At 48.7% G+C, this 25324-nt stretch overlaps 1 protein-coding gene across 6 annotated transcripts in view; it reads right to left on the bottom strand.

The window, feature by feature from the left end:
- CdGAPr (GTPase-activating protein CdGAPr) overlaps window positions 1–25324 on the bottom strand; it is a 1516021-nt gene that overhangs the window by 501600 nt on the left and 989097 nt on the right. For all 6 annotated transcript variants that reach the window (XM_070082835.1, XM_070082834.1, XM_070082838.1 and 3 more), the window contains one exon: window positions 11001–11174. In XM_070082835.1, coding sequence (XP_069938936.1) covers window positions 11001–11174 — 174 coding nt within the window. The remainder of the gene's footprint in view (window positions 1–11000; window positions 11175–25324) is intronic.

Raw genomic sequence — 25324 nt, 5'->3', positions numbered from 1 at the left:
AGTGGTGGCACCCTGCATGATGGTGGTGGCACCCTGTGTGGTGGTGGCACTCTGTGTGCTGGGGATGGTGGCAACCTGTATGGTAATGGAGGCACCCTGCATGGTAGTGGTGCGACACTGCATGGTGGTGGTGGCACCCTGCATGTTGGTGGTGGTGGCACCCTGCATGGTAGTGGTGGCACCCTGCATGGTGGTGGTGGCGGCACCCCGTGTGGTGTTGGTGGCACTCTGTGTGCTGGGGATGCTGGCACCCTGTATGGTAGTGGTGGCACCCTGCATGATGGTGGTGGCACCCTGCATGGTGGTGTTGGCCCCCTGCATGGTGGTGGTGGCACCGTGTGTGGTGGTAGTGGCACCCTGCATGTTGGTGGTGGTGGCACTCTGCATGTTGGTGGAGGTGGCACCATGCATGGTAGTGTGACACCCTGCATGGTGGTGGTGGCATCCTGCATGGTGGTGGTGGTGGCACCCTGTGTTTTCGTGGTGGTGACACCCTGTATGCTAGGGGTGGTGGCACCCTGTATGGTAGTGTGGCACCCTTCATGGTGGTGGTGGCACTCTGCATGGTGGTGGTTGTGTCACCCTACACGGTGGTTGTGGCACCCTGTGTGCTGGTGGTGATAGTAACCTGTATGTTGGTGGTGGTGGCACCCTGTGTGCTGGGGGTGGTGGCACCCTGTATAGCTGGTGCATGGTGGTAGTGTGGCACTCTGCATGGTGGTGGTTGTGTCACCCTACACGGTGGTTGTGGCACCCTGTGTGCTGGGGGGGGTGGCACCCTGCATGGTGGTGGTTGTGTCACCCTACATGGTGGTGATGGCACTCTGGTATTAGCACCATCATAAAGGTCTACCAACCTCTTAATCGTTGCGAAGGGAAAGTGGCCATCTCCCCCTCCGCGACCTGGTCCTTGACCTACTCTCCCTGGATGACAGCCTGATCATTCAGGCTGTGGATGGCAGCAACGTGGCATGTATCGAGGGACACACTATGAGAGGTGGAGAGCAGCCAGGGTGCAACATGGAACACATAAACTGTGTGATGGTAGACACCAAGCAGGTGCAACCAGCCACATACTCAGGTGACTGAGACACACTATACACAGTTTTAAGAGTAAGTATGACAAGCTCCTGCGTTCCAACTTGGACTAACGTCAACGTACTTGTATAAATATTGTTCTACGTGCCTATAGGTTACTCTGATAGTGTTAGGTTATGTTAGGTTAGGTTAGGTTAGGTTTTTCCTTTTCCGTTTACCGAAAACCTATGCACAGTGGCATGTACATTCACTACTTTTCCTATCATGCTTCCCCTGTCAAGAAAAGTGTTCTTATCTCCCTCTTTCTCCGTGCCCTCCGCATCTGTGATCCTCAGTTCCTTCCAGCAGAAATTTCCACTCTTCATAATTCGTGTTCCCGTCTTGGCTACCCTTCCCATTTCATAGACTCTGCCTTCTCACGTGCTAAACGTAATTTCTTCCCTCCCAAACTCTCTACTCCTGGGAGCTCTTCTGTCCTCTGCCTTCCCTACATTTCCGGTCTTTCTAATCTCAACAATTCTCTCCGTCCCTTAGACATCAAGCATACCTTCCGCCAGACTAACACTCTTCGCACTAATCTCGTTCATACCTCTGCTCCCTCTACAGATGTTCCTGGTGTCTACTCTATTTCTTGCTCCTCCTGTCCTCTTCAATACTTCGGAGAAACTGGTCTATCTCTTTCTGACAGACTTAGGGAGCACAAAAATAGTGTTAGGCTTGCCGACACTAACAATGCTCTGTTTTGTCACGTCATAGATCATAGCCATCCTATTGACTGGTCTTCCCGTAAAACTGTCTTCCCTACTTCCAACTCTAACAGTCGCCGTCTAGTTGAATCCTCCCTAATACACAACTTTCCTTGTATGAATCTTAGTCCTGGCTTCGTCTCTGTAGATGCCTTCCTCTCCCACTACATTGTAAAATGCTCCAAACTTCAGAACACCCGTGACTTAACCTGACTCCTCATTTTTTCTTTTTCTTTTTCTTTTTTTCTTCTTCTCCCTCTTCCCCTTTCCTCTTTACTTTTTCTCCACTGGGTTGTCTTTCTTCCATCTGTCTCGTGTTTCTGTTCCTTCTTTATTTATTTCACCACTTCCCCTTCCCCCCACCTCTGTGCACTTGCTCTCCCTCTGTGGGCACCTAGCTCCCTTGCAGTGCTCCCCTTTCTTTGCATTTGACTGGCTCCTCCTCCTTATTCCCCACTACCACCACTACCACTACTACTACCTCTACTACTACTACTACTACTACTACTACTACTACTACTACTACTACTACTACTACTACCACCACCTCCACCTCTTCCTGCCTATATATAGCCGTCCTGCTCCACTTCTGGTTAGTGTGACTTTGTAAATGGTCCAAGTCGGACCGAAACGTCGCCGTAAGCTTCTCTCTTTTATTTGCGGGTTATTTGTGTATCGTTCCAGTCACGGTATTGTGCCTTTTTTTGTTATTTAGGTTAGGATAGGTTAGATTAGGTTAGGTTAGGTTAGGTTAGGTTAGGATAGGTTAGGTTAGGTTAGGTTAGGTTAGGTTAGGATAGGTTAGGTTAGGTTAGGTTAGGTTAGGTTCAGTCAGGTTTGGCTACGACGATTAATTTAGAGGCGGGGCCAGGAGCCAGGACTCGAGCATAGCAAATACAGGTACACAAGTACAAAGTAACCGCCCCCCCCCCACGTTCACGATGACAGAGCAAGACTCAGCAATAATTATGGAGATTACAAGGTGTGCGGTGCACCACTAGCCACTGCGATACATGCTAGTTGACACCTCCCAGGAACGAGAGGAAGTTGAATGGAAAGGTGAGCTGGGAGGGTGAGTGGGGAAGGTGAGTGGGGAGAGTGAGTGGGGAAGGTGAGTTGGGAGGGTGAGTGGGGAAGGTGAGTGGGGAAGGTGAGTGGGGAGGGTGAGTGGGGAAGGTGAGTGGGGAAGGTGAGTGGGGAGGGTGAGTGGGGAAGGTGAGTGGGGAGGGTGAGTGGGGAGGGTGAGTGGGGAGGGTGAGTGGGAAGGTGAGTGGGGAAGGTGAGTGGGGAGGGTGAGTGGGGAAGGTGAGTGGGGAGGGTGAGTGGGGAAGGTGAGTGGGGAGAGTGAGTGGGGAAGGTGAGTTGGGAGGGTGAGTGGGGAAGGTGAGTGGGGAAGGTGAGTGGGGAGGGTGAGTGGGGAAGGTGAGTGGGGAAGGTGAGTGGGGAGGGTGTGTGGGGATGGTGAGTGGGGAGGGTGAGTGGGGAGGGTGTGTGGGATGGTGAGTGGTGAAGGTGAGTGGGGAGGATGAGTGGGGAAGGTGAGTGGGGAAGGTGAGTGGGGAGGGTGAGTGGGGAAGGTGAGTGGGGAGGGTGAGTGGGGAGGGTGAGTGGGAAGGTGAGTTGGGAGGGTGAGAGGGGAAGGTGAGTGGGGAAGGTGAGTGAGGAAGGTGAGTGGGGAGGGTGAGTGGGGAAGGTGAGTGGGGAGGGTGAGTTGGAAGGGTGAGTGGGGAAGGTGAGTGGGGAGGGTGAGTGGGGAGGGTGAGTGGGAAGGTAAGTTGGGAGGGTGAGAGGGGAAGGTGAGTGGGGAAGGTGAGTGGGGAGGGTGAGTGGGGAAGGTGAGTGGGGAGGGTGAGTGGGAAGGTTGAGTGGGGAAGGTGAGAGGGGGTGAGTGGGGACGGTGAGTGGGGAGGATGAGTGGGGAAGGTGAGTGGGGAAAGTGAATGGGGAAGGTGAGTGGGGAAGGTGAGTGGGGAGGGTGAGTGGGGAGGGTGAGTGGGGAGGGTGAGTGGGGAGGGTGAGAGGGGAAGGTGAGTGGGGAGGGTGAGTGGGGAGGGTGAGTGGGGAAGGTGAGTGGGGAGGGTGAGTGGGGAGGGTGAGCGGGGAAGGTGAGTGGGGAGGGTGAGTGGGGAAGGTGAATGGGAGGGTGAGTGGGTATGGAGCAAGCATGAGAGGGCAGAGAGGGTAGGGGGAGGAGTAAGGTGAGCAGAGGGCAGGGGGCAGAGAACATGGATCATGGGGGCAGGAGGGCTGCTAGGGTGCAGGGGGGATAACATAATAATTATCGACAAACGAGAACAGTGATCTGCCATGTGTGACCTTCCTGTGTTCATCACCAACCACACTACTGAACTCATCACCAACCACACTACTGAACTCATCACCACTCACACTACTGAACTCATCACCAACCACACTACTGAACTCATCACCAACCACACTACTGAACTCATCACCAACCACACTACTGAACTCATCACCAACCACACTACTGAACTCATCACCAACCAAACTACTGAACTCATCACCAACCACACTACTGAACTCATCAAAAACCACACTACTGAACTCATCACCAACCACACTACTGAACTCATCACCAACCACACTAGTGAACTCATCACCAACCACACTACTGAACTCATCACCAACCACACTAGTGAACTCATCACCACCCACACTACTGAACTCATCACCAACCACTCTACTGAACTCATCACCAACCAAACTACTGAACTCATCACCAACCACACTACTGAACTCATCAAAAACCACACTACTGAACTCATCACCAACCACACTACTGAATTCATCACCAACCACACTACTGAACTCATCACCAACCACACTACTGAACTCATCACCAACCACACTACTGAACTCATCACCAACCAAACTACTGAACTCATCACCAACCACACTACTGAACTCATCAAAAACCACACTACTGAACTCATCACCAACCACACTACTGAATTCATCACCAACCACACTACTGAACTCATCACCAACCACACTACTAAACTCATCAAAAACCACACTACTGAACTCATCAAAAGCCACACTACTGAACTCATCACCAACCACACTACTGAACTCATCAAAAACCACACTACTGAACTCATCACCAACCACACTACTGAACTCATCACCAACCACACTACTGAACTCATCACCAACCAAACTACTGAACTCATCACCAACCACACTACTGAACTCATCAAAAACCACACTACTGAACTCATCACCAACCACACTACTGAATTCATCACCAACCACACTACTGAACTCATCACCAACCACACTACTAAACTCATCAAAAACCACACTACTGAACTCATCAAAAGCCACACTACTGAACTCATCACCAACCACACTACTGAACTCATCAAAAACCACACTACTGAACTCATCACCAACCACACTACTGAACTCATCACCAACCACACTACTGAACTCATCACCAACCACACTACTGAACTCATCACCAACCACACTACTGAACTCATCAAAAACCACACTACTGAACTCATCATCAACCACACTACTGAACTCATCACCAACCACACTACTGAACTCATCACCAACCACACTACTGAACTCATCACCAACCACACTACTGAACTCATCACCAACCACACTAATGAACTCATCACCAACCACACTACTGAACTCATCATCAGCCACACTACTGAACTCATCAAAAGCCGCACTACTGAACTCATCACCAACCACACTACTGAACTCATCACCAACCTCACTACTGAACTTAACACCAACCACACTACTGAACTCATCACCAACCACACTAATGAACTCATCACCAACCACACTACTGAACTCATCACCAACCACACTACTGAACTCATCACCAACCTCACTACTGAACTTAACACCAACCACACTACTGAACTCATTACCAACCACACTACTGAACTCATCAAAATCCACACTACTGAACTCATCACCAACCACACTACTGAACTTAACACCAACCACACTACTGAACTCATCACCAACCACACTAATGAACTCATCACCAACCTCACTACTGAACTCATCACCAACCTCACTACTGAACTCATCACCAACCACACTACTGAACTCATCACCAACCACACTACTGAACTCATCACCAAACACACTACTGAACTCATCACCAACCACACTACTGAACTCATCACCAACCTCACTACTGAACTCATCACCAACCACACTACTGAACTCATCACCAACCTCACTACTGAACTCATCACCAACCTCACTACTGAACTCATCACCAACCACACTACTGAACTCATCACCAACCTCACTACTGAACTTAACACCAAACACACTAATGAACTCATCACCAACCTCACTACTGAACTCATCACCAACCTCACTACTGAACTTAACACCAACCACACTAGTGAACTCATCACCAACCACACTACTGAACTCATCACTAACCACACTACTGAACTCATCAAAATCCACACTACTGAACTCATCACCAACCACACTACTGAACTCATCAAAATCCACACTACTGAACTCATCACCAACCACACTACTGAACTTAACACCAACCACACTAATGAACTCATCACCAACCACACTACTGAACTCATCAAAATCCACACTAATGAACTCATCACCAACCACACTACTGAACTTAACACCAACCACACTAATGAACTCATCACCAACCTCACTACTGAACTTAACACCAACCACACTAATGAACTCATCACCAACCACACTACTGAACTTAACACCAACCTCACTACTGAACTTAACACCAACCACACTACTGAACTCATCACCAACCACACTAATGAACTCATCACCAACCACACTACTGAACTCATCAAAATCCACACTACTGAACTTAACACCAACCTCACTACTGAACTTAACACCAACCACACTACTGAACTCATCACCAACCACACTAATGAACTCATCACCAACCACACTACTGAACTCATCAAAATCCACACTAATGAACTCATCACCAACCTCACTACTGAACTTAACACCAACCACACTACTGAACTCATCAAAAACCACACTACTGAACTCATCACCAACCACACTACTGAACTCATCACCAACCACACTAATGAACTCATCACCAACCTCACTACTGAACTTAACACCAACCACACTACTGAACTCATCAAAAACCACACTACTGAACTCATCACCAACCACACTAATGAACTCATCACCAACCACACTACTGAACTCATCACCAACCACACTACTGAACTCATCACCAACCACACTACTGAACTCATCAAAAACCACACTACTGAACTCATCACCAACCACACTACTGAACTCATCACCAACCACACTACTGAACTCATCAAAAACCACACTACTGAACTCATCATCAACCACACTAATGAACTCATCACCAACCACACTACTGAACTCATCAAAAACCACACTACTGAACTCATCACCAACCACACTAATGAACTCATCACCAACCACACTACTGAACTCATCACCAACCACACTACTGAACTCATCAAAAACCACACTACTGAACTCATCACCAACCACACTACTGAACTCATCACCAACCACACTACTGAACTCATCAAAAACCACACTACTGAACTCATCACCAACCACACTAATGAACTCATCACCAACCACACTACTGAACTCATCAAAAACCACACTACTGAACTCATCACCAACCACACTAATGAACTCATCACCAACCACACTACTGAACTCATCAAAAACCACACTACTGAACTCATCACCAACCACACTAATGAACTCATCACCAACCACACTACTGAACTCATCAAAAACCACACTACTGAACTCATCACCAACCACACTAATGAACTCATCACCAACCACACTACTGAACTCATCACCAACCTCACTACTGAACTTAACACCAACCACACTACTGAACTCATCATCAGCCACACTACTGAACTCATCATCAGCCACACTACTGAACTCATCATCAGCCACACTACTGAACTCATCATCAGCCACACTATTGAACTCATTATAACCCTCAATACCGAACTCATCACCAGCCACACTACTAAACTCATCACCAGCCACACTACTAAACTCATTACCAGCCACACTACTGAACTCATCATCAGCCACACTACTAAACTCATTACCAGCCACACTACTAAACTCATCATCAGCCACACTACTGAACTCATCATCAGCCACACTACTGAACTCATCATCAGCCACACTATTGAACTCATTATAACCCTCAATACAGAACTCATCACCAACCACACTACTGAAATCACCACCAGACTTACTACTTAACTCATCACCAACCTCACTACTGAACTCATCACCAACCACACCACTGAACTCATCACCGGCCACACTACTTAACTCATCACCAACCTCACTATTGAACTCATCACCAACCACACTACTGAACTCATCACCTGCCACACTACTGAACTCATCACCAACCACACTACTTAGCTCATCATCAGCCACACTACTGAACTCATCACCAACCACACTACTTAACTCATCATCAGACACACTACTGAACTCATCACTAGCCATAACACTTAACTCATCACCAGCCACAACACTTAACTCATCATCAGCCACACTGCTGAACTCATCACTAGCCACAACACTAAACTCATCATCAGCCACACTACTGGACTCATCATCAGACACACTACTGAACTCATCACCAGCCACAACACTTAACTCATCATCAGACACACTACTGAACTCATCACCAGCCACACTACTTAACTCATCATTAGCCACACTACTAAACTCATCACCAGCCTCACTACTAAACTCATCATCAGCCACACTACTGAACTCATCACCAACACACACATGTATTTTTTAGTACTCAAATTTTTCTGTATCGAAGAACTACAAATTTCTCACCGTTGAACATTATCTGTTATTCAACGGAGGACTGTTGGTATCCAACGGTAGCCTTCCACTGTACCATGGCTGTGTCTGCACAAGATGGACTGAAGTTATGGTTGGTGTTTATGTATGCTGTGAGGATGACAAACAGTAAAGGCAGGAAAGAGCTGTAACATCACTCCCACATGAGGTTTTACTGCTCTCTTATAACCATAATAAGATAAAGACATTATATTACGCAGGTCACCTTAATACACTCACACACTGTTATGTATCTCCTCTATTCTGCTAAAAATTTGAACTCTTACATGACCGGTTAAACCTTTTGATATCGTGTAAATTATCACTCTGTAGCCTGTAGTTGGTTTCGGGGTCACCGCCCCCCGAGGCGGCACCACGCACCCCCCCCCCACCTCACCAGGGTCACGTAATGTCAAACGCCTCCGCAGAATTTACGGCAACGCAATCTGCGTTGGTGTCAGAGCGGTGTGATGCGTTTTCTTACGTTATTATTTAGCTAAAATACGTAAATTATCAGACTTTTAATCAAAGCTGATCCTTAAATTGCAAGTAGCAACTCCAACTGTTTTTATAAGGAGGTGTGACAGTGAGTGCAGTGAACCTCCTGTGTTACTCCACTTGCTGACTGTCACTGCTACAGTGAGTGCACTGAACCTCCTGTGTTACTCCACTTGCTGACTGTCATTGCTACAGTGAGTGCACTGAACCTCCTGTGTTACTCCACTTGCTGACTGTCATTGCTACAGTGAGTGCACTGAACCTCCTGTGTTACTCCACTTGCTGACTGTCACGACTACAGTGAGTGCACTGAACCTCCTGTGTTACTCCACTTGCTGACTGTCACTGCTACAGTGAGTGCACTGAACCTCCTGTGTTACTCCACTTGCTGACTGTCACTGCTACAGTGAGTGCACTGAACCTCCTGTGTTACTCCACTTGCTGACTGTCACTGCTACAGTGAGTGCACTGAACCTCCTGTATTACTCCACTTGCTGACTGTCACTGCTACAGTGAGTGCACTGAACCTCATGTGTTACTCCACTTGCTGATTGTCACTGCTACAGTGAGTACACTGAACCTCATGTGTTACTCCACTTGCTGACTGTCACTGCTACAGTGAGTGCACTGAACCTCCTGTGTAACTCCACTTGCTGACTGTCACTGCTACAGTGAGTGCACTGAACCTCCTGTGTTACTCCACTTGCTGACTGTCACTGCTACAGTGAGTGCACTGAACCTCCTGTGTTACTCCACTCGCTGACTGTCACTGCTACAGTGAGTGCACTGAACCTCCTGTGTTACTCCACTTGCTGACTGTCACTGCTACAGTGAGTGCAGTGAACCTCCTGTGTTACTCCACTTGCTGACTGTCACTGCTACAGTGAGTGCAGTGAACCTCCTGTGTTACTCCACTTGCTGACTGTCACTGCTACAGTGAGTGCAGTGAACCTCCTGTGTTACTCCACTTGCTGACTGTCACTGCTACAGTGAATGCACTGAACCTCCTGCATTACTCCACTCGCTGACTGTCACTGCTACAGTGAGTGCACTGAACCTCCTGCATTACTCCACTCGCTGACTGTCACTGCTACAGTGAGTGCACTGAACCTCCTGTGTTACTCCACTCGCTGACTGTCACTGCTACAGTGAGTGCACTGAACCTCCTGTGTTACTCCACTCGCTGACTGTCACTGCTACAGTGAGTGCACTGAACCTCCTGCATTACTCCACTCGCTGACTGTCACTGCTACAGTGAGTGCACTGAACCTCCTGCATTACTCCACTCGCTGACTGTCACTGCTACAGTGAGTGCACTGAACCTCCTGCATTACTCCACTCGCTGACTGTCACTGCTACAGTGAGTGCACTGAACCTCCTGCATTACTCCACTCGCTGACTGTCACTGCTACAGTGAGTGCACTGAACCTCCTGCATTACTCCACTCGCTGACTGTCACTGCTACAGTGAGTGCACTGAACCTCCTGCATTACTCCACTCGCTGACTGTCACTGCTACAGTGAGTGCACTGAACCTCCTGCATTACTCCATTCGTTGACTGTCACTGCTACAGTGAGTGCACTGAACCTCCTGCATTACTCCACTCGCTGACTGTCACTGCTACAGTGAGTGCACTGAACCTCCTGCATTACTCCACTCGCTGACTGTCACTGCTACAGTGAATGCACTGAACCTCCTACATTACTCCACTCGCTGACTGTCACTGCTACAGATCTGAATACAAAACAATGCATGTACAACAGCGTGGAGGAAGAGTACATGGTGCAGGCAGGCTGTACTCACCTGCAGGGGCGGGAGCTCCACGTACTCGTAGTGGAAGTGAGCGCACTGGTCGAGGCGTGGGAACCGTGGTTCGTCGTCCACTACGCCCACACCCACGCCCACGGAGGCAGTGAGGTGGGTGATGCGGGGGCCTCCACGCCCATCTCCACTGTCTCCCGACGCACACAGACCACTCTGTAAGGAGGTAAACAAGATATTGGTTTAGTGTACACAAACAGGCGCAGCTTAAACAACCTTTTATTATGACATTGTTTAAATTTATATTATTGCACTGTTGTTGTTGCTATTGTATGTAGAACTACATCAAGTAACACTGTTGTTGTTGCTATTGTATGTAGAACTACATCAAGTAACACTGTTGTTGTTGCTATTGTATGTAGAACTACATCAAGTAACACTGTTGTTGTTGTATGTCAGCTTCATCAAGTCATCAGTTGATTAAGCTTGCTTAGTAATAGTCTGTGTCTGGTCTTGACTCATCACTCTCTGGTAATAACATTAATAATACAATATTCTAGGAAGGACACACGCAGAAACCTTGACACAGGGTTTTCAAGACACTTCTCTCATAAAATGGTTATTGTACCTGGTCATACAAGTTACCAGTGTAAGCACAGTTATCACAACAATGAGGAGAATGAGTCATGAAGTATACAACAGATGTCAGCGTTTGAGTAACTGTATATTTCCACCGCCAAACTTAGTGACAGGTATTTCCACTGTTTATATGTGGGTTTAACAATACCATGACAACTCACTAACTACAGCTTAACACATCCATACAGAAGACAGAATACTAGTAAGGTGTTAACCAACTCGAGGCTTGTGAGGAACGGAAGCTTCAGGACAGACGCTGGATGTGAGGTAGTCTACTCTGGGGCCCTTATCCTCACCCTGACTGGCGGGAAAGTCGTACCATTGAGTTGTGGAAAGGTCGTACCTTTGGGTAGTGGAAAGATCGTACCTTTGAGTGGTGGGAAGGTCGTACCTCACACAGCGCCCCACAAGAAGCAACACATTCAATGAGGACAAATTTCAATCACGAAGAAACAAAAGAAATATTACGGAGTATAAAACAATATCAACAGTAAAGCGGAAATTAATGTGAGAAACTTGAGAGTGATAATGTCAAGAATCACAACAGTGTTATTCTCACAGCCACTATGAATACGACTGAGTGGATAACTAGAATATTTAAATCAACAAGAGATGTCAAGCCAGTCATGATACTCTTCAGGCCACTTATTCTAGACTGGAATACTGCTCAACACCAACAGTCCCTTGTAAGGCGGGCGAAATCGCACATCTGAAGAATATACAGAGAAAACACTCTCTACGGAAACAAGAGGCTTGGCAGACGATGCAATAAACATCTAGTGAACAACAGTGATGCCATGAGTACACTAAGAGGACCAAGACTTTCCAGTACTCTTCATACGTACGGGCTCCTGGCTATCTTTAAGAGGGAACTTCTTGGAACTTCTTCAAGGGGGAACTTCTTAAATGGAACTTCTTCAAGGGGGAACTTCTTCAAGGGGAACTTCTTCAAGAGGAAGTTCTTCGAGTCAGTTTCTGATCAGCTAGGTTGTGGTTCATAGTCTCGGCCGCGTGCGGATATCATCAACAGACTAACTGATCTGGGTATCACTTAAGAGGCCTAATTTAGGACCGGGCCGCCGGGGCAGTGACCCACACAACCGAATAAAGGTAGACCACAGGCAGGTGTGTACCTGTGGTACCGGTAGCGGTAACAAGCTGACTGACTAGTCAACAACCGATTGGGAGAGTTGAACCCTCGAGCCAGGTCACAGGTACATCACGGGTACGTCCCCTCGCCATCGTTATATTTCTCCAGGTGAGCGTAATAACGATTCACGGGTGATTATCCCCCTGGTGGGCAGGTGGAGTAGTATTCAACAATAGCAACATTTCACAACATTGCTGCTGCTCAAACAACACAAATTCCATAACAACTTTAATTTTCGTGCTGGAAAATTCCAGTGTCAGCACCAGTGAAACTACATGACAGTGAAATATTAGACACCTGTCAGAACACCCACTCACTGCTGATTGATTGTGATACGTATATTTTGTGAGGTGCCCGACGGCACTCTGCTTGGGGCACAGGGGCACTGTGGTTGTATGTATATATACTCAGAGTCTCCGGGGGTATTGTGGTTGAATGTGTATATTCTGTGAGACACAAGAGGCACCATGATTGTATATGTATTCACAGGTCTGAGGAACTACGCTTGTATATGTACTCACAGGTCCAAGGAACTATGCTTGTATATGTACTCACAGGTCCAAGGAACTATGCTTGTATATGTACTCACAGGTCCAAGGAACTATGCTTGTATATGTACTCACAGGTCCAAGGAACTATGCTTGTATATGTACTCAAAGGTCCAAGGAACTATGCTTGTATATGTACTCACAGGTCTGAGGAACTATGCTTATCATTTACTCGTATCTACTCAAGGTGTTGATTACTGTGTTTATTGTGTGTTTCTGCATGGTGTGAGTACTAGTGAGAACTTCTGCGCTATCCTAGTGAAGACTGGTGTTAGTGGCAGCCTCGAGGTTATCCTAGTGAAGACTGGTGTTAGTGACAGCCTCGAGGTTATCCTAGTGAAGACTGGTGTTAGTGGCAGCCTCGAGGTTATCCTAGTGAAGACTGGTGTTAGTGGTAGCCTCGAGGTTATCCTAGTGAAGACTGGTGTTAGTGACAGCCTCGAGGTTATCCTAGTGAAGACTGGTGTTAGTGACAGCCTCGAGGTTATCCTAGTGAAGACTGATGTTAGTGGCAGCCTCGAGGTTATCCTAGTGAAGACTGGTGTTAGTGACAGCCTCGAGGTTATCCTAGTGAAGACTGGTGTTAGTGGTAGCCTCGAGGTTATCCTAGTGAAGACTGGTGTTAGTGGCAGCCTCGAGGTTATCCTAGTGAAGACTGGTGTTAGTGGCAGCCTCGAGGTTATCCTAGTGAAGACTGGTGTTAGTGGCAGCCTCGAGGTTATCCTAGTGATAACCTGCTAGGTGGCAGCCTCGAGGTTATCCTAGTGAAGACTGGTGTTAGTGGTAGCCTCGAGGTTATCCTAGTGAAGACTGGTGTTAGTGACAGCCTCGAGGTTATCCTAGTGAAGACTGGTGTTAGTGGCAGCCTCGAGGTTATCCTAGTGAAGACTGGTGTTAGTGGCAGCCTCGAGGTTATCCTAGTGAAGACTGGTGTTAGTGGCAGCCTCGAGGTTATCCTAGTGAAGACTGGTGTTAGTGGTAGCCTCGAGGTTATCCTAGTGAAGACTGGTGTTAGTGGTAGCCTCGAGGTTATCCTAGTGAAGAGGTTATCCTAGTGATAACCTGCTAGGTGGCAGCCTCGAGGTTATCCTAGTGAAGACTGGTGTTAGTGGTAGCCTCGAGGTTATCCTAGTGAAGACTGGTGTTAGTGACAGCCTCGAGGTTATCCTAGTGAAGACTGGTGTTAGTGACAGCCTCGAGGTTATCCTAGTGAAGACTGGTGTTAGTGGCAGCCTCGAGGTTATCCTAGTGAAGACTGGTGTTAGTGGCAGCCTCGAGGTTATCCTAGTGAAGACTGGTGTTAGTGGCAGCCTCGAGGTTATCCTAGTGAAGACTGGTGTTAGTGGCAGCCTCGAGGTTATCCTAGTGAAGACTGGTGTTAGTGGCAGCCTCGAGGTTATCCTAGTGAAGACTGGTGTTAGTGGCAGCCTCGAGGTTATCCTAGTGAAAACTGGTGTTAGTGGCAGCCTCGAGGTTATCCTAGTGAAGACTGGTGTTAGTGGCAGCCTCGAGGTTATCCTAGTGAAGACTGGTGTTAGTGGCAGCCTCGAGGTTATCCTAGTGAAAACTGGTGTTAGTGGCAGCCTCGAGGTTATCCTAGTGAAGACTGGTGTTAGTGGCAGCCTCGAGGTTATCCTAGTGAAGACTGGTGTTAGTGGCAGCCTCGAGGTTATCCTAGTGAAGACTGGTGTTAGTGGCAGCCTCGAGGTTATCCTAGTGAAAACTGGTGTTAGTGTCAGCCTCGAGGTTATCCTAGTGAAGACTGGTGTTAGTGGCAGCCTCGAGGTTATCCTAGTGAAGACTGATGTTAGTGACAGCCTCGAGGTTATCCTAGTGAAGACTGGTGTTAGTGGTAGCCTCGAGGTTATCCTAGTGAAGACTGGTGTTAGTGGCAGCCTCGAGGTTATCCTAGTGAAGACTGGTGTTAGTGGCAGCCTCGAGGTTATCCTAGTGAAGACTGGTGTTAGTGGCAGCCTCGAGGTTATCCTAGTGAAGACTGGTGTTAGTGGTAGCCTCGAGGTTATCCTAGTGAAGACTGGTGTTAGTGGCAGCCTCGAGGTTATCCTAGTGAAGACTGGTGTTAGTGGCAGCCTCGAGGTTATCCTAGTGAAGACTGGTGTTAGTGGCAGCCTCGAGGTTATCCTAGTGAAGACTGGTGTTAGTGGCAGCCTCGAGGTTATCCTAGTGAAGACTGGTGTTAGGGGCAGCCTCGAGGTTATCCTAGTGAAGACTGGTGTTAGTGGTAGCCTCGAGGTTATCCTAGTGAAGACTGGTGTTAGTGACAGCCTCGAGGTTATCCTAGTGAAGACTGATGTTAGTGACAGCCTCGAGGTTATCCTAGTGAAGACTGGTGTTAGTGACAGCCTCGAGGTTATCCTAGTGAAGACTGATGTTAGTGACAGCCTCGAGGTTATCCTAGTGAAGACTGGTGTTAGTGGTAGCCTCGAGGTTATCCTAGTGAAGACTGGTGTTAGTGGCAGCCTCGAGGTTATCCTAGTGAAGACTGGTGTTAGTGGCAGCCTCGAGGTTATCCTAGTGAAGACTGGTGTTAGTGGCAGCCTCGAGGTTATCCTAGTGAAGACTGGTGTTAGTGGTAGCCTCGAGGTTATCCTAGTGAAGACTGGTGTTAGTGGCAGCCTCGAGGTTATCCTAGTGAAGACTGGTGTTAGTGGCAGCCTCGAGGTTATCCTAGTGAAGACTGGTGTTAGTGGCAGCCTCGAGGTTATCCTAGTGAAGACTGGTGTTAGGGGCAGCCTCGAGGTTATCCTAGTGAAGACTGGTGTTAGTGGTAGCCTCGAGGTTATCCTAGTGAAGACTGATGTTAGTGACAGCCTCGAGGTTATCCTAGTGAAGACTGATGTTAGTGACAGCCTCGAGGTTATCCTAGTGAAGACTGGTGTTAGTGGCAGCCTCGAGGTTATCCTAGTGAAGACTGATGTTAGTGACAGCCTCGAGGTTATCCTAGTGAAGACTGATGTTAGTGACAGCCTCGAGGTTATCCTAGTGAAGACTGATGTTAGTGACAGCCTCGAGGTTATCCTAGTGAAGACTGATGTTAGTGACAGCCTCGAGGTTATCCTAGTGAAGACTGATGTTAGTGACAGCCTCGAGGTTATCCTAGTGAAGACTGGTGTTAGTGACAGCCTCGAGGTTATCCTAGTGAAGACTGGGAAACTCCCGGAACTTCACCATCCCTGCTGCCTGGTTGTTCGAACTGTTAGTGCAGGCAAGATAAAGACACAGGCAGCATCCTGCAACCTGACACCATCAGGAATGTCACAACAATCTATCAGGTTTCCTCCCAAAGACAGATCTATTGGTAATATCTCTTATATTACTGGACTTTCATTAATATTAATGTAAAAGAGAAACCATATTTATCCTGACGTTCACACTCAACAAAGATCGTTCACAGTTAACGTTCGACTCTCCTGAAACACATTTAACATTTATCACAATATAATACACTTCAGTTACTTCTGAGGAGCAGGAGGAGCAGGAGGAGGACCAAGAGGAAGAGGAGGAGGAGGAGGAGCAGCAGGAGTAGGACCAAGAGGAGGAGCAGGAAGAGGAGCAGCAGCAAATAAATAAAATTCAACCAACCACCGCTGCTAACAGTTATCGGGAAGGTTCCTTAAGTGGAATAAAAATTGTAAATAATAACTGAGATGGTAAAGTGGTAGTGAGAAGCCCAGCCAGCAGTCCTGTCCTGTGTGTCTGATGGTAGGTGTCTGTCTGATGGTAGGTGTGTGTCTGATGGTAGGTGTGTGTCTGATGGTAGGTGTGTGTCTGATGGTAGGTGTCTGTCTGATGGTAGGTGTCTGTCTGATGGTAGGTGTCTGTCTGATGATAGGTGTCTGTCTGATGGTAGGTGTCTGTCTGATGATAGGTGTCTGTCTGATGGTAGGTGTCTGTCTGATGGTAGGTGTCTGTCTGATGGTAGGTGTCTGTCTGATGGTAGGTGTCTGCCTGATGGTAGGTGTCTGTCTGATGGTAGGTGTCTGTCTGATGGTAGGTGTCTGTCTGATGGTAGGTGTCTGTCTGATGGTAGGTGTCTGTCTGATGGTAGGTGTCTGTCTGATGGTAGGTGTCTGTCTGATGGTAGGTGTCTGTCTGATGGTAGGTGTCTGTCTGATGGTAGGTGTCTGTCTGATGGTAGGTGTCTGTCTGATGGTAGGTGTCTGTCTGATGCTAGGTGTCTGTCTGATGGTAGGAGTCTGTCTGATGGTAGGTGTCTGTCTGATGGTAGGAGTCTGTCTGATGGTAGGTGTCTGTCTGATGCTAGGTGTCTGTCTGATGGTAGGTGTCTGTCTGATGGTAGGTGTCTGTCTGATGGTAGGTGTCTGTCTGATGGTAGGTGTCTGTCTGATGGTAGGTGTCTGTCTGATGGTAGGTGTCTGTCTGATGGTAGGTGTCTGTCTGATGGTAGGTGTCTGTCTGATGGTAGGTGTCTGATGGTAGGTGTCTGTCTGATGGTAGGTGTCTGTCTGATGGTAGGTGTCTGTCTGATGGTAGGTGTCTGTCTGATGGTAGGTGTCTGTCTGATGCTAGGTGTCTGTCTGATGGTAGGTGTCTGTCTGATGGTAGGTGTCTGATGGTAGGTGTCTGTCTGATGGTAGGTGTCTGTCTGATGGTAGGTGTCTGCCTGATGGTAGGTGTCTGTCTGATGGTAGGTGTCTGTCTGATGGTAGGTGTCTGTCTGATGGTAGGTGTCTGTCTGATGGTAGGTGTCTGTCTGATGGTAGGTGTCTGTCTGATGGTAGGTGTCTGTCTGATGGTAGGTGTCTGTCTGATGGTAGGTGTCTGTCTGATGGTAGGTGTCTGTCTGATGGTAGGTGTCTGTCTGATGGTAGGTGTCTGTCTGATGCTAGGTGTCTGTCTGATGGTAGGAGTCTGTCTGATGGTAGGTGTCTGTCTGATGGTAGGAGTCTGTCTGATGGTAGGTGTCTGTCTGATGCTAGGTGTCTGTCTGATGGTAGGTGTCTGTCTGATGGTAGGTGTCTGTCTGATGGTAGGTGTCTGTCTGATGGTAGGTGTCTGTCTGATGGTAGGTGTCTGTCTGATGGTAGGTGTCTGTCTGATGGTAGGTGTCTGTCTGATGGTAGGTGTCTGTCTGATGCTAGGTGTCTGATGGTAGGTGTCTGTCTGATGGTAGGTGTCTGTCTGATGGTAGGTGTCTGTCTGATGGTAGGTGTCTGTCTGATGGTAGGTGTCTGTCTGATGCTAGGTGTCTGTCTGATGGTAGGAGTCTGTCTGATGGTAGGTGTCTGTCTGATGGTAGGAGTCTGTCTGATGGTAGGTGTCTGTCTGATGGTAGGTGTCTGTCTGATGGTAGGTGTCTGTCTGATGGTAGGTGTCTGTCTGATGGTAGGTGTCTGTCTGATGGTAGGTGTCTGTCTGATGGTAGGTGTCTGTCTGATGGTAGGTGTCTGTCTGATGGTAGGTGTCTGTCTGATGGTAGGTGTCTGTCTGATGGTAGGTGTCTGTCTGATGGTAGGTGTCTGTCTGATGGTAGGTGTCTGTCTGATGGTAGGTGTCTGTCTGATGCTAGGTGTCTGTCTGATGGTAGGAGTCTGTCTGATGGTAGGTGTCTGTCTGATGGTAGGAGTCTGTCTGATGATAGGTGTCTGTCTGATGGTAGGAGTCTGTCTGATGGTAGGTGTCTGTCTGATGGTAGGTGTCTGTCTGATGCTAGGTGTCTGTCTGATGGTAGGTGTCTGTCTGATGGTAGGTGTCTGTCTGATGGTAGGTGTCTGTCTGATGGTAGGTGTCTGTCTGATGGTAGGTGTCTGTCTGATGGTAGGTGTCTGTCTGATGGTAGGTGTCTGTCTGATGGTAGGTGTCTGTCTGATGGTAGGTGTCTGTCTGATGGTAGGTGTCTGTCTGATGGTAGGTGTCTGTCTGATGGTAGGTGTCTGTCTGATGGTAGGTGTCTGTCTGATGGTAGGTGTCTGTCTGATGGTAGGTGTCTGTCTGATGGTAGGTGTCTGTCTGATGGTAGGTATCTGTCTGATGGTAGGTGTCTGTCTGATGCTAGGTGTCTGTCTGATGATAGGAGTCTGTCTGATGGTAGGTGTCTGTCTGATGGTAGGAGTCTGTCTGATGGTAGGTGTCTGTCTGATGGTAGGTGTCTGTCTGATGGTAGGTGTCTGTCTGATGGTAGGTGTCTGTCTGATGGTAGGTGTCTGTCTGATGGTAGGTGTCTGTCTGATGGTAGGTGTCTGTCTGATGGTAGGTGTCTGTCTGATGGTAGGTGTCTGTCTGATGGTAGGTGTCTGTCTGATGGTAGGTGTCTGTCTGATGGTAGGTGTCTGTCTGATGGTAGGTGTCTGTCTGATGGTAGGTGTCTGTCTGATGGTAGGTGTCTGTCTGATGGTAGGTGTCTGTCTGATGGTAGGTGTCTGTCTGATGGTAGGTGTCTGTCTGATGGTAGGTGTCTGTCTGATGGTAGGTGTCTGTCTGATGGTAGGTGTCTGTCTGATGGTAGGTGTCTGTCTGATGGTAGGTGTCTGTCTGATGGTAGGTGTCTGTCTGATGGTAGGTGTCTGTCTGATGGTAGGTGTCTGTCTGATGGTAGGTGTCTGTCTGATGGTAGGTGTCTGTCTGATGGTAGGTGTCTGTCTGATGGTAGGTGTCTGTCTGATGGTAGGTGTCTGTCTGATGGTAGGTATCTGTCTGATGGTAGGTGTCTGTCTGATGGTAGGTGTCTGTCTGATGGTAGGTGTCTGTCTGATGGTAGGTGTCTGTCTGATGGTAGGTGTCTGTCTGATGGTAGGTGTCTGTCTGATGGTAGGTGTCTGTCTGATGGTAGGTGTCTGTCTGATGGTAGGTGTCTGTCTGATGGTAGGTGTCTGTCTGATGGTAGGTGTCTGTCTGATGGTAGGTGTCTGTCTGATGGTAGGTGTCTGTCTGATGGTAGGTGTCTGTCTGATGGTAGGTGTCTGTCTGATGGTAGGTGTCTGTCTGATGGTAGGTGTCTGTCTGATGGTAGGTGTCTGTCTGATGGTAGGTGTCTGTCTGATGGTAGGTGTCTGTCTGATGGTAGGTGTCTGTCTGATGGTAGGTGTCTGTCTGATGGTAGGTGTCTGTCTGATGGTAGGTGTCTGTCTGATGGTAGGTGTCTGTCTGATGGTAGGTGTCTGTCTGATGGTAGGTGTCTGTCTGATGGTAGGTGTCTGTCTGATGGTAGGTGTCTGTCTGATGGTAGGTGTCTGTCTGATGGTAGGTGTCTGCCTGATGGTAGGTGTCTGTCTGATGGTAGGTGTCTGTCTGATGGTAGGTGTCTGTCTGATGGTAGGTGTCTGTCTGATGGTAGGTGTCTGTCTGATGGTAGGTGTCTGTCTGATGGTAGGTGTCTGTCTGATGGTAGGTGTCTGTCTGATGGTAGGTGTCTGTCTGATGGTAGGTGTCTGTCTGATGCTAGGTGTCTGTCTGATGGTAGGTGTCTGTCTGATGGTAGGTGTCTGTCTGATGGTAGGTGTCTGTCTGATGGTAGGTGTCTGTCTGATGCTAGGTGTCTGTCTGATGGTAGGTGTCTGTCTGATGGTAGGTGTCTGTCTGATGCTAGGTGTCAGCCTGATGGTAGATGTCTGTCTGATTGTAGGTGTCTGCCTGATGGTAGGTGTCTGTCTGATGGTTGGTGTCTGTCTGATGGTAGGTGTCTGTCTGATGGTAGGTGTCTGTCTGATGGTACGTGTCTGTCTGATGGTAGGTGTCTGTCTGATGGTAGGTGTCTGCCTGATGGTAGGTGTCTGTCTGATGGTAGGTGTCTGTCTGATGGTAGGTGTCTGTCTGATGGTAGGTGTCTGTCTGATGGTAGGTGTCTGTCTGATGGTAGGTGTCTGTCTGATGGTAGGTGTCTGTCTGATGGTAGGTGTCTGTCTGATGGTAGGTGTCTGTCTGATGGTAGGTGTCTGTCTGATGGTAGGTGTCTGTCTGATGGTAGGTGTCTGTCTGATGGTAGGTGTCTGTCTGATGGTAGGTGTCTGTCTGATGGTAGGTGTCTGTCTGATGCTAGGTGTCTGTCTGATGCTAGGTGTCTGTCTGCTGGTAGGTGTCTGTCTGATGCTAGGTGTCTGTCTGATGGTAGGTGTCTGTCTGATGGTAGGTGTCTGTCTGATGCTAGGTGTCTGTCTGCTGGTAGGTGTCTGTCTGATGCTAGGTGTCTGTCTGATGGTAGGTGCCTGTCTGATGGTAGGTGTCTGTCTGATAGTAGGTGTCTGTCTGATGGTAGGTGTCTGTCTGATGGTAGGTGTCTGTCTGATGGTAGGTGTCTGTCTGATGGTAGGTGTCTGTCTGATGGTAGGTGTCTGTCTGATGGTAGGTGTCTGTCTGATGGTAGGTGTCTGTCTGATGGTAGGTGTCTGCCTGATGGTAGGTGTCTGTCTGATGGTAGGTGTCTGTCTGATGGTAGGTGTCTGTCTGATGGTAGGTGTCTGTCTGATGGTAGGTGTCTGCCTGATGGTAGGTGTCTGTCTGATGGTAGGTGTCTGTCTGATGGTAGGTGTCTGTCTGATGGTAGGTGTCTGTCTGATGGTAGGTGTCTGCCTGATGGTAGGTGTCTGTCTGATGGTAGGTGTCTGTCTGATGGTAGGTGTCTGTCTGATGGTAGGTGTCTGTCTGATGCTAGGTGTCTGCCTGATGGTAGGTGTCTGTCTGATGCTAGGTGTCTGTCTGATGGTAGGTGTCTGCCTGATGGTAGGTGTCTGTCTGATGGTAGGTGTCTGTTTGATGGTAGGTGTCTGTCTGATGGTAGGTGTCTGTCTGATGCTAGGTGTCTGCCTGATGGTAGGTGTCTGTCTGATGGTAGGTGTCTGTCTGATGGTAGGTGTCTGTCTGATGGTAGGTGTCTGTCTGATGGTAGGTGTCTGTCTGATGGTAGGTGTCTGTCAGATGGTAGGTGTCTGTCTGATGGTAGGTGTCTGTCTGATGGTAGGTGTCTGTCTGATGCTAGGTGTCTGTCTGATGGTAGGTGTCTGTCTGATGGTAGGTGTCTGTCTGATGGTAGGTGTCTGTCTGATGGTAGGTGTCTGTCTGATGGTAGGTGTCTGTCTGCTGGTAGGTGTCTGTCTGATGCTAGGTGTCTGTCTGATGGTAGGTGTCTGTCTGATGGTAGGTGTCTGTCTGATGGTAGGTGTCTGTCTGCTGGTAGGTGTCTGTCTGATGCTAGGTGTCTGTCTGATGGTAGGTGCCTGTCTGATGGTAGGTGTCTGTCTGATGGTAGGTGTCTGTCTGATGGTAGGTGTCTGTCTGATGGTAAGTGTCTGTCTGATGGTAGGTGTCTGTCTGATGGTAGGTGTCTGTCTGATGGTAGGTGTCTGTCTGATGGTAGGTGTCTGTCTGATGGTAGGTGTCTGCCTGATGGTAGGTGTCTGTCTGATGGTAGGTGTCTGTCTGATGGTAGGTGTCTGTCTGATGGTAGGTGTCTGTCTGATGGTAGGTGTCTGCCTGATGGTAGGTGTCTGTCTGATGGTAGGTGTCTGTCTGATGGTAGGTGTCTGTCTGATGGTAGGTGTCTGTCTGATGGTAGGTGTCTGCCTGATGGTAGGTGTCTGTCTGATGGTATGTGTCTGTCTGATGGTAGGTGTCTGTCTGATGCTAGGTGTCTGTCTGATGCTAGGTGTCTGCCTGATGGTAGGTGTCTGTCTGATGGTAGGTGTCTGTCTGATGGTAGGTGTCTTCCTGATGGTAGGTGTCTGTCTGATGGTAGGTGTCTGTCTGATGGTAGGTGTCTGTCTGATGCTAGGTGTCTGTCTGATGCTAGGTGTCTGCCTGATGGTAGGTGTCTGTCTGATGCTAGGTGTCTGTCTGATGGTAGGTGTCTGCCTGATGGTAGGTGTCTGTCTGATGGTAGGTGTCTGTCTGGTACTGTCTGTCTGATGGTAGGTGTCTGTCTGATGCTAGGTGTCTGCCTGATGGTAGGTGTCTGTCTGATGCTAGGTGTCTGTCTGATGGTAGGTGTCTGTCTGATGGTAGGTGTCTGTCTGATGGTAGGTGTCTGTCTGATGGTAGGTGTCTGTCTGATGGTAGGTGTCTGTCTGATGCTAGGTGTCTGCCTGATGGTAGGTGTCTGTCTGATGCTAGGTGTCTGTCTGATGGTAGGTGTCTGTCTGATGCTAGGTGTCTGTCTGATGCTAGGTGTCTGTCTGATGCTAGGTGTCTGTCTGATGCTAGGTGTCTGCCTGATGGTAGGTGTCTGTCTGATGCTAGGTGTCTGTCTGATGGTAGGTGTCTGCCTGATGGTAGGTGTCTGTCTGATGGTAGGTGTCTGTTTGATGGTAGGTGTCTGTCTGATGGTAGGTGTCTGTCTGATGCTAGGTGTCTGCCTGATGGTAGGTGTCTGTCCGATGGTAGGTGTCTGTCTGATGGTAGGTGTCTGTCTGGTGGTAGGTGTCTGTCTGATGGTAGGTGTCTGCCTGATGGTAGGTGTCTGTCTGATGGTATGTGTCTGTCTGATGGTAGGTGTCTGTCTGATGCTAGGTGTCTGTCTGATGCTAGGTGTCTGCCTGATGGTAGGTGTCTGTCTGATGGTAGGTGTCTGTCTGATGGTAGGTGTCTTCCTGATGGTAGGTGTCTGTCTGATGGTAGGTGTCTGTCTGATGGTAGGTGTCTGTCTGATGCTAGGTGTCTGTCTGATGCTAGGTGTCTGCCTGATGGTAGGTGTCTGTCTGATGCTAGGTGTCTGTCTGATGGTAGGTGTCTGCCTGATGGTAGGTGTCTGTCTGATGGTAGGTGTCTGTTTGATGGTAGGTGTCTGTCTGATGGTAGGTGTCTGTCTGATGCTAGGTGTCTGCCTGATGGTAGGTGTCTGTCTGATGGTAGGTGTCTGTCTGATGGTAGGTGTCTGTCTGATGGTAGGTGTCTGTCTGATGGTAGGTGTCTGTCTGATGGTAGGTGTCTGTCTGATGCTAGGTGTCTGTCTGATGCTAGGTGTCTGCCTGATGGTAGGTGTCTGTCTGATGCTAGGTGTCTGTCTGATGGTAGGTGTCTGTCTGATGCTAGGTGTCTGTCTGATGCTAGGTGTCTGCCTGATGGTAGGTGTCTGTCTGATGCTAGGTGTCTGTCTGATGGTAGGTGTCTGCCTGATGGTAGGTGTCTGTCTGATGGTAGGTGTCTGTTTGATGGTAGGTGTCTGTCTGATGGTAGGTGTCTGTCTGATGCTAGGTGTCTGCCTGATGGTAGGTGTCTGTCTGATGGTAGGTGTCTGTCTGATGGTAGGTGTCTGTCTGATGGTAGGTGTCTGTCTGATGGTAGGTGTCTGTCTGATGGTAGGTGTCTGCCTGATGGTAGGTGTCTGTCTGATGGTAGGTGTCTGTCTGATGGTAGGTGTCTGTCTGATGGTAGGTGTCTGTCTGATGGTAGGTGTCTGTTTGATGGTAGGTGTCTGTCTGATGGTAGGTGTCTGTCTGATGCTAGGTGTCTGCCTGATGGTAGGTGTCTGTCTGATGGTAGGTGTCTGTCTGATGATAGGTGTCTGCCTGATGGTAGGTGTCTGTCTGATGGTAGGTGTCTGTCTGATGGTAGGTGTCTGTCTGATGGTAGGTGTCTGTCTGATGGTAGGTGTCTGTCTGATGGTAGGTGTCTGTCTGATGGTAGGTGTCTGTTTGATGGTAGGTGTCTGTCTGATGGTAGGTGTCTGTCTGATGGTAGGTGTCTGTCTGATGGTAGGTGTCTGCCTGATGGTAGGTGTCTGTCTGATGGTAGGAGTCTGTCTGATGGTAGGAGTCTGTCTGATGGTAGGTGTCTGTCTGATGGTAGGTGTCTGTCTGCTGGTAGGTGTCTGTCTGATGGTAGGTGTCTGTCTGATGGTAGGAGTCTGTCTGCTGCTCCCTCACTGCGGTGCGTCTAGCAGGGTTGGAACTCTGCTGACCTGACAGTATTTGAAGTCCGTGGCATCACGGCTAATGTATGTTGACAACAGCAGTAGCAGCATCAACAACAGCAGCAGTGCCAACACAGCAGCGGTAGCAGCATTAACAACAGCAGCAGCAGCAGCATCAACAACAGCAGCAGCAGCATCAACACAGCAG

This window comes from Cherax quadricarinatus, chromosome 8 (genome assembly GCF_038502225.1).
Source record: "Cherax quadricarinatus isolate ZL_2023a chromosome 8, ASM3850222v1, whole genome shotgun sequence".
Taxonomy (NCBI): Eukaryota; Metazoa; Arthropoda; class Malacostraca; order Decapoda; family Parastacidae; genus Cherax; species Cherax quadricarinatus.
The sequence above is the reverse complement of the archived record's forward strand: the minus strand, read 5'-3'. Positions and strand labels throughout refer to the sequence as shown.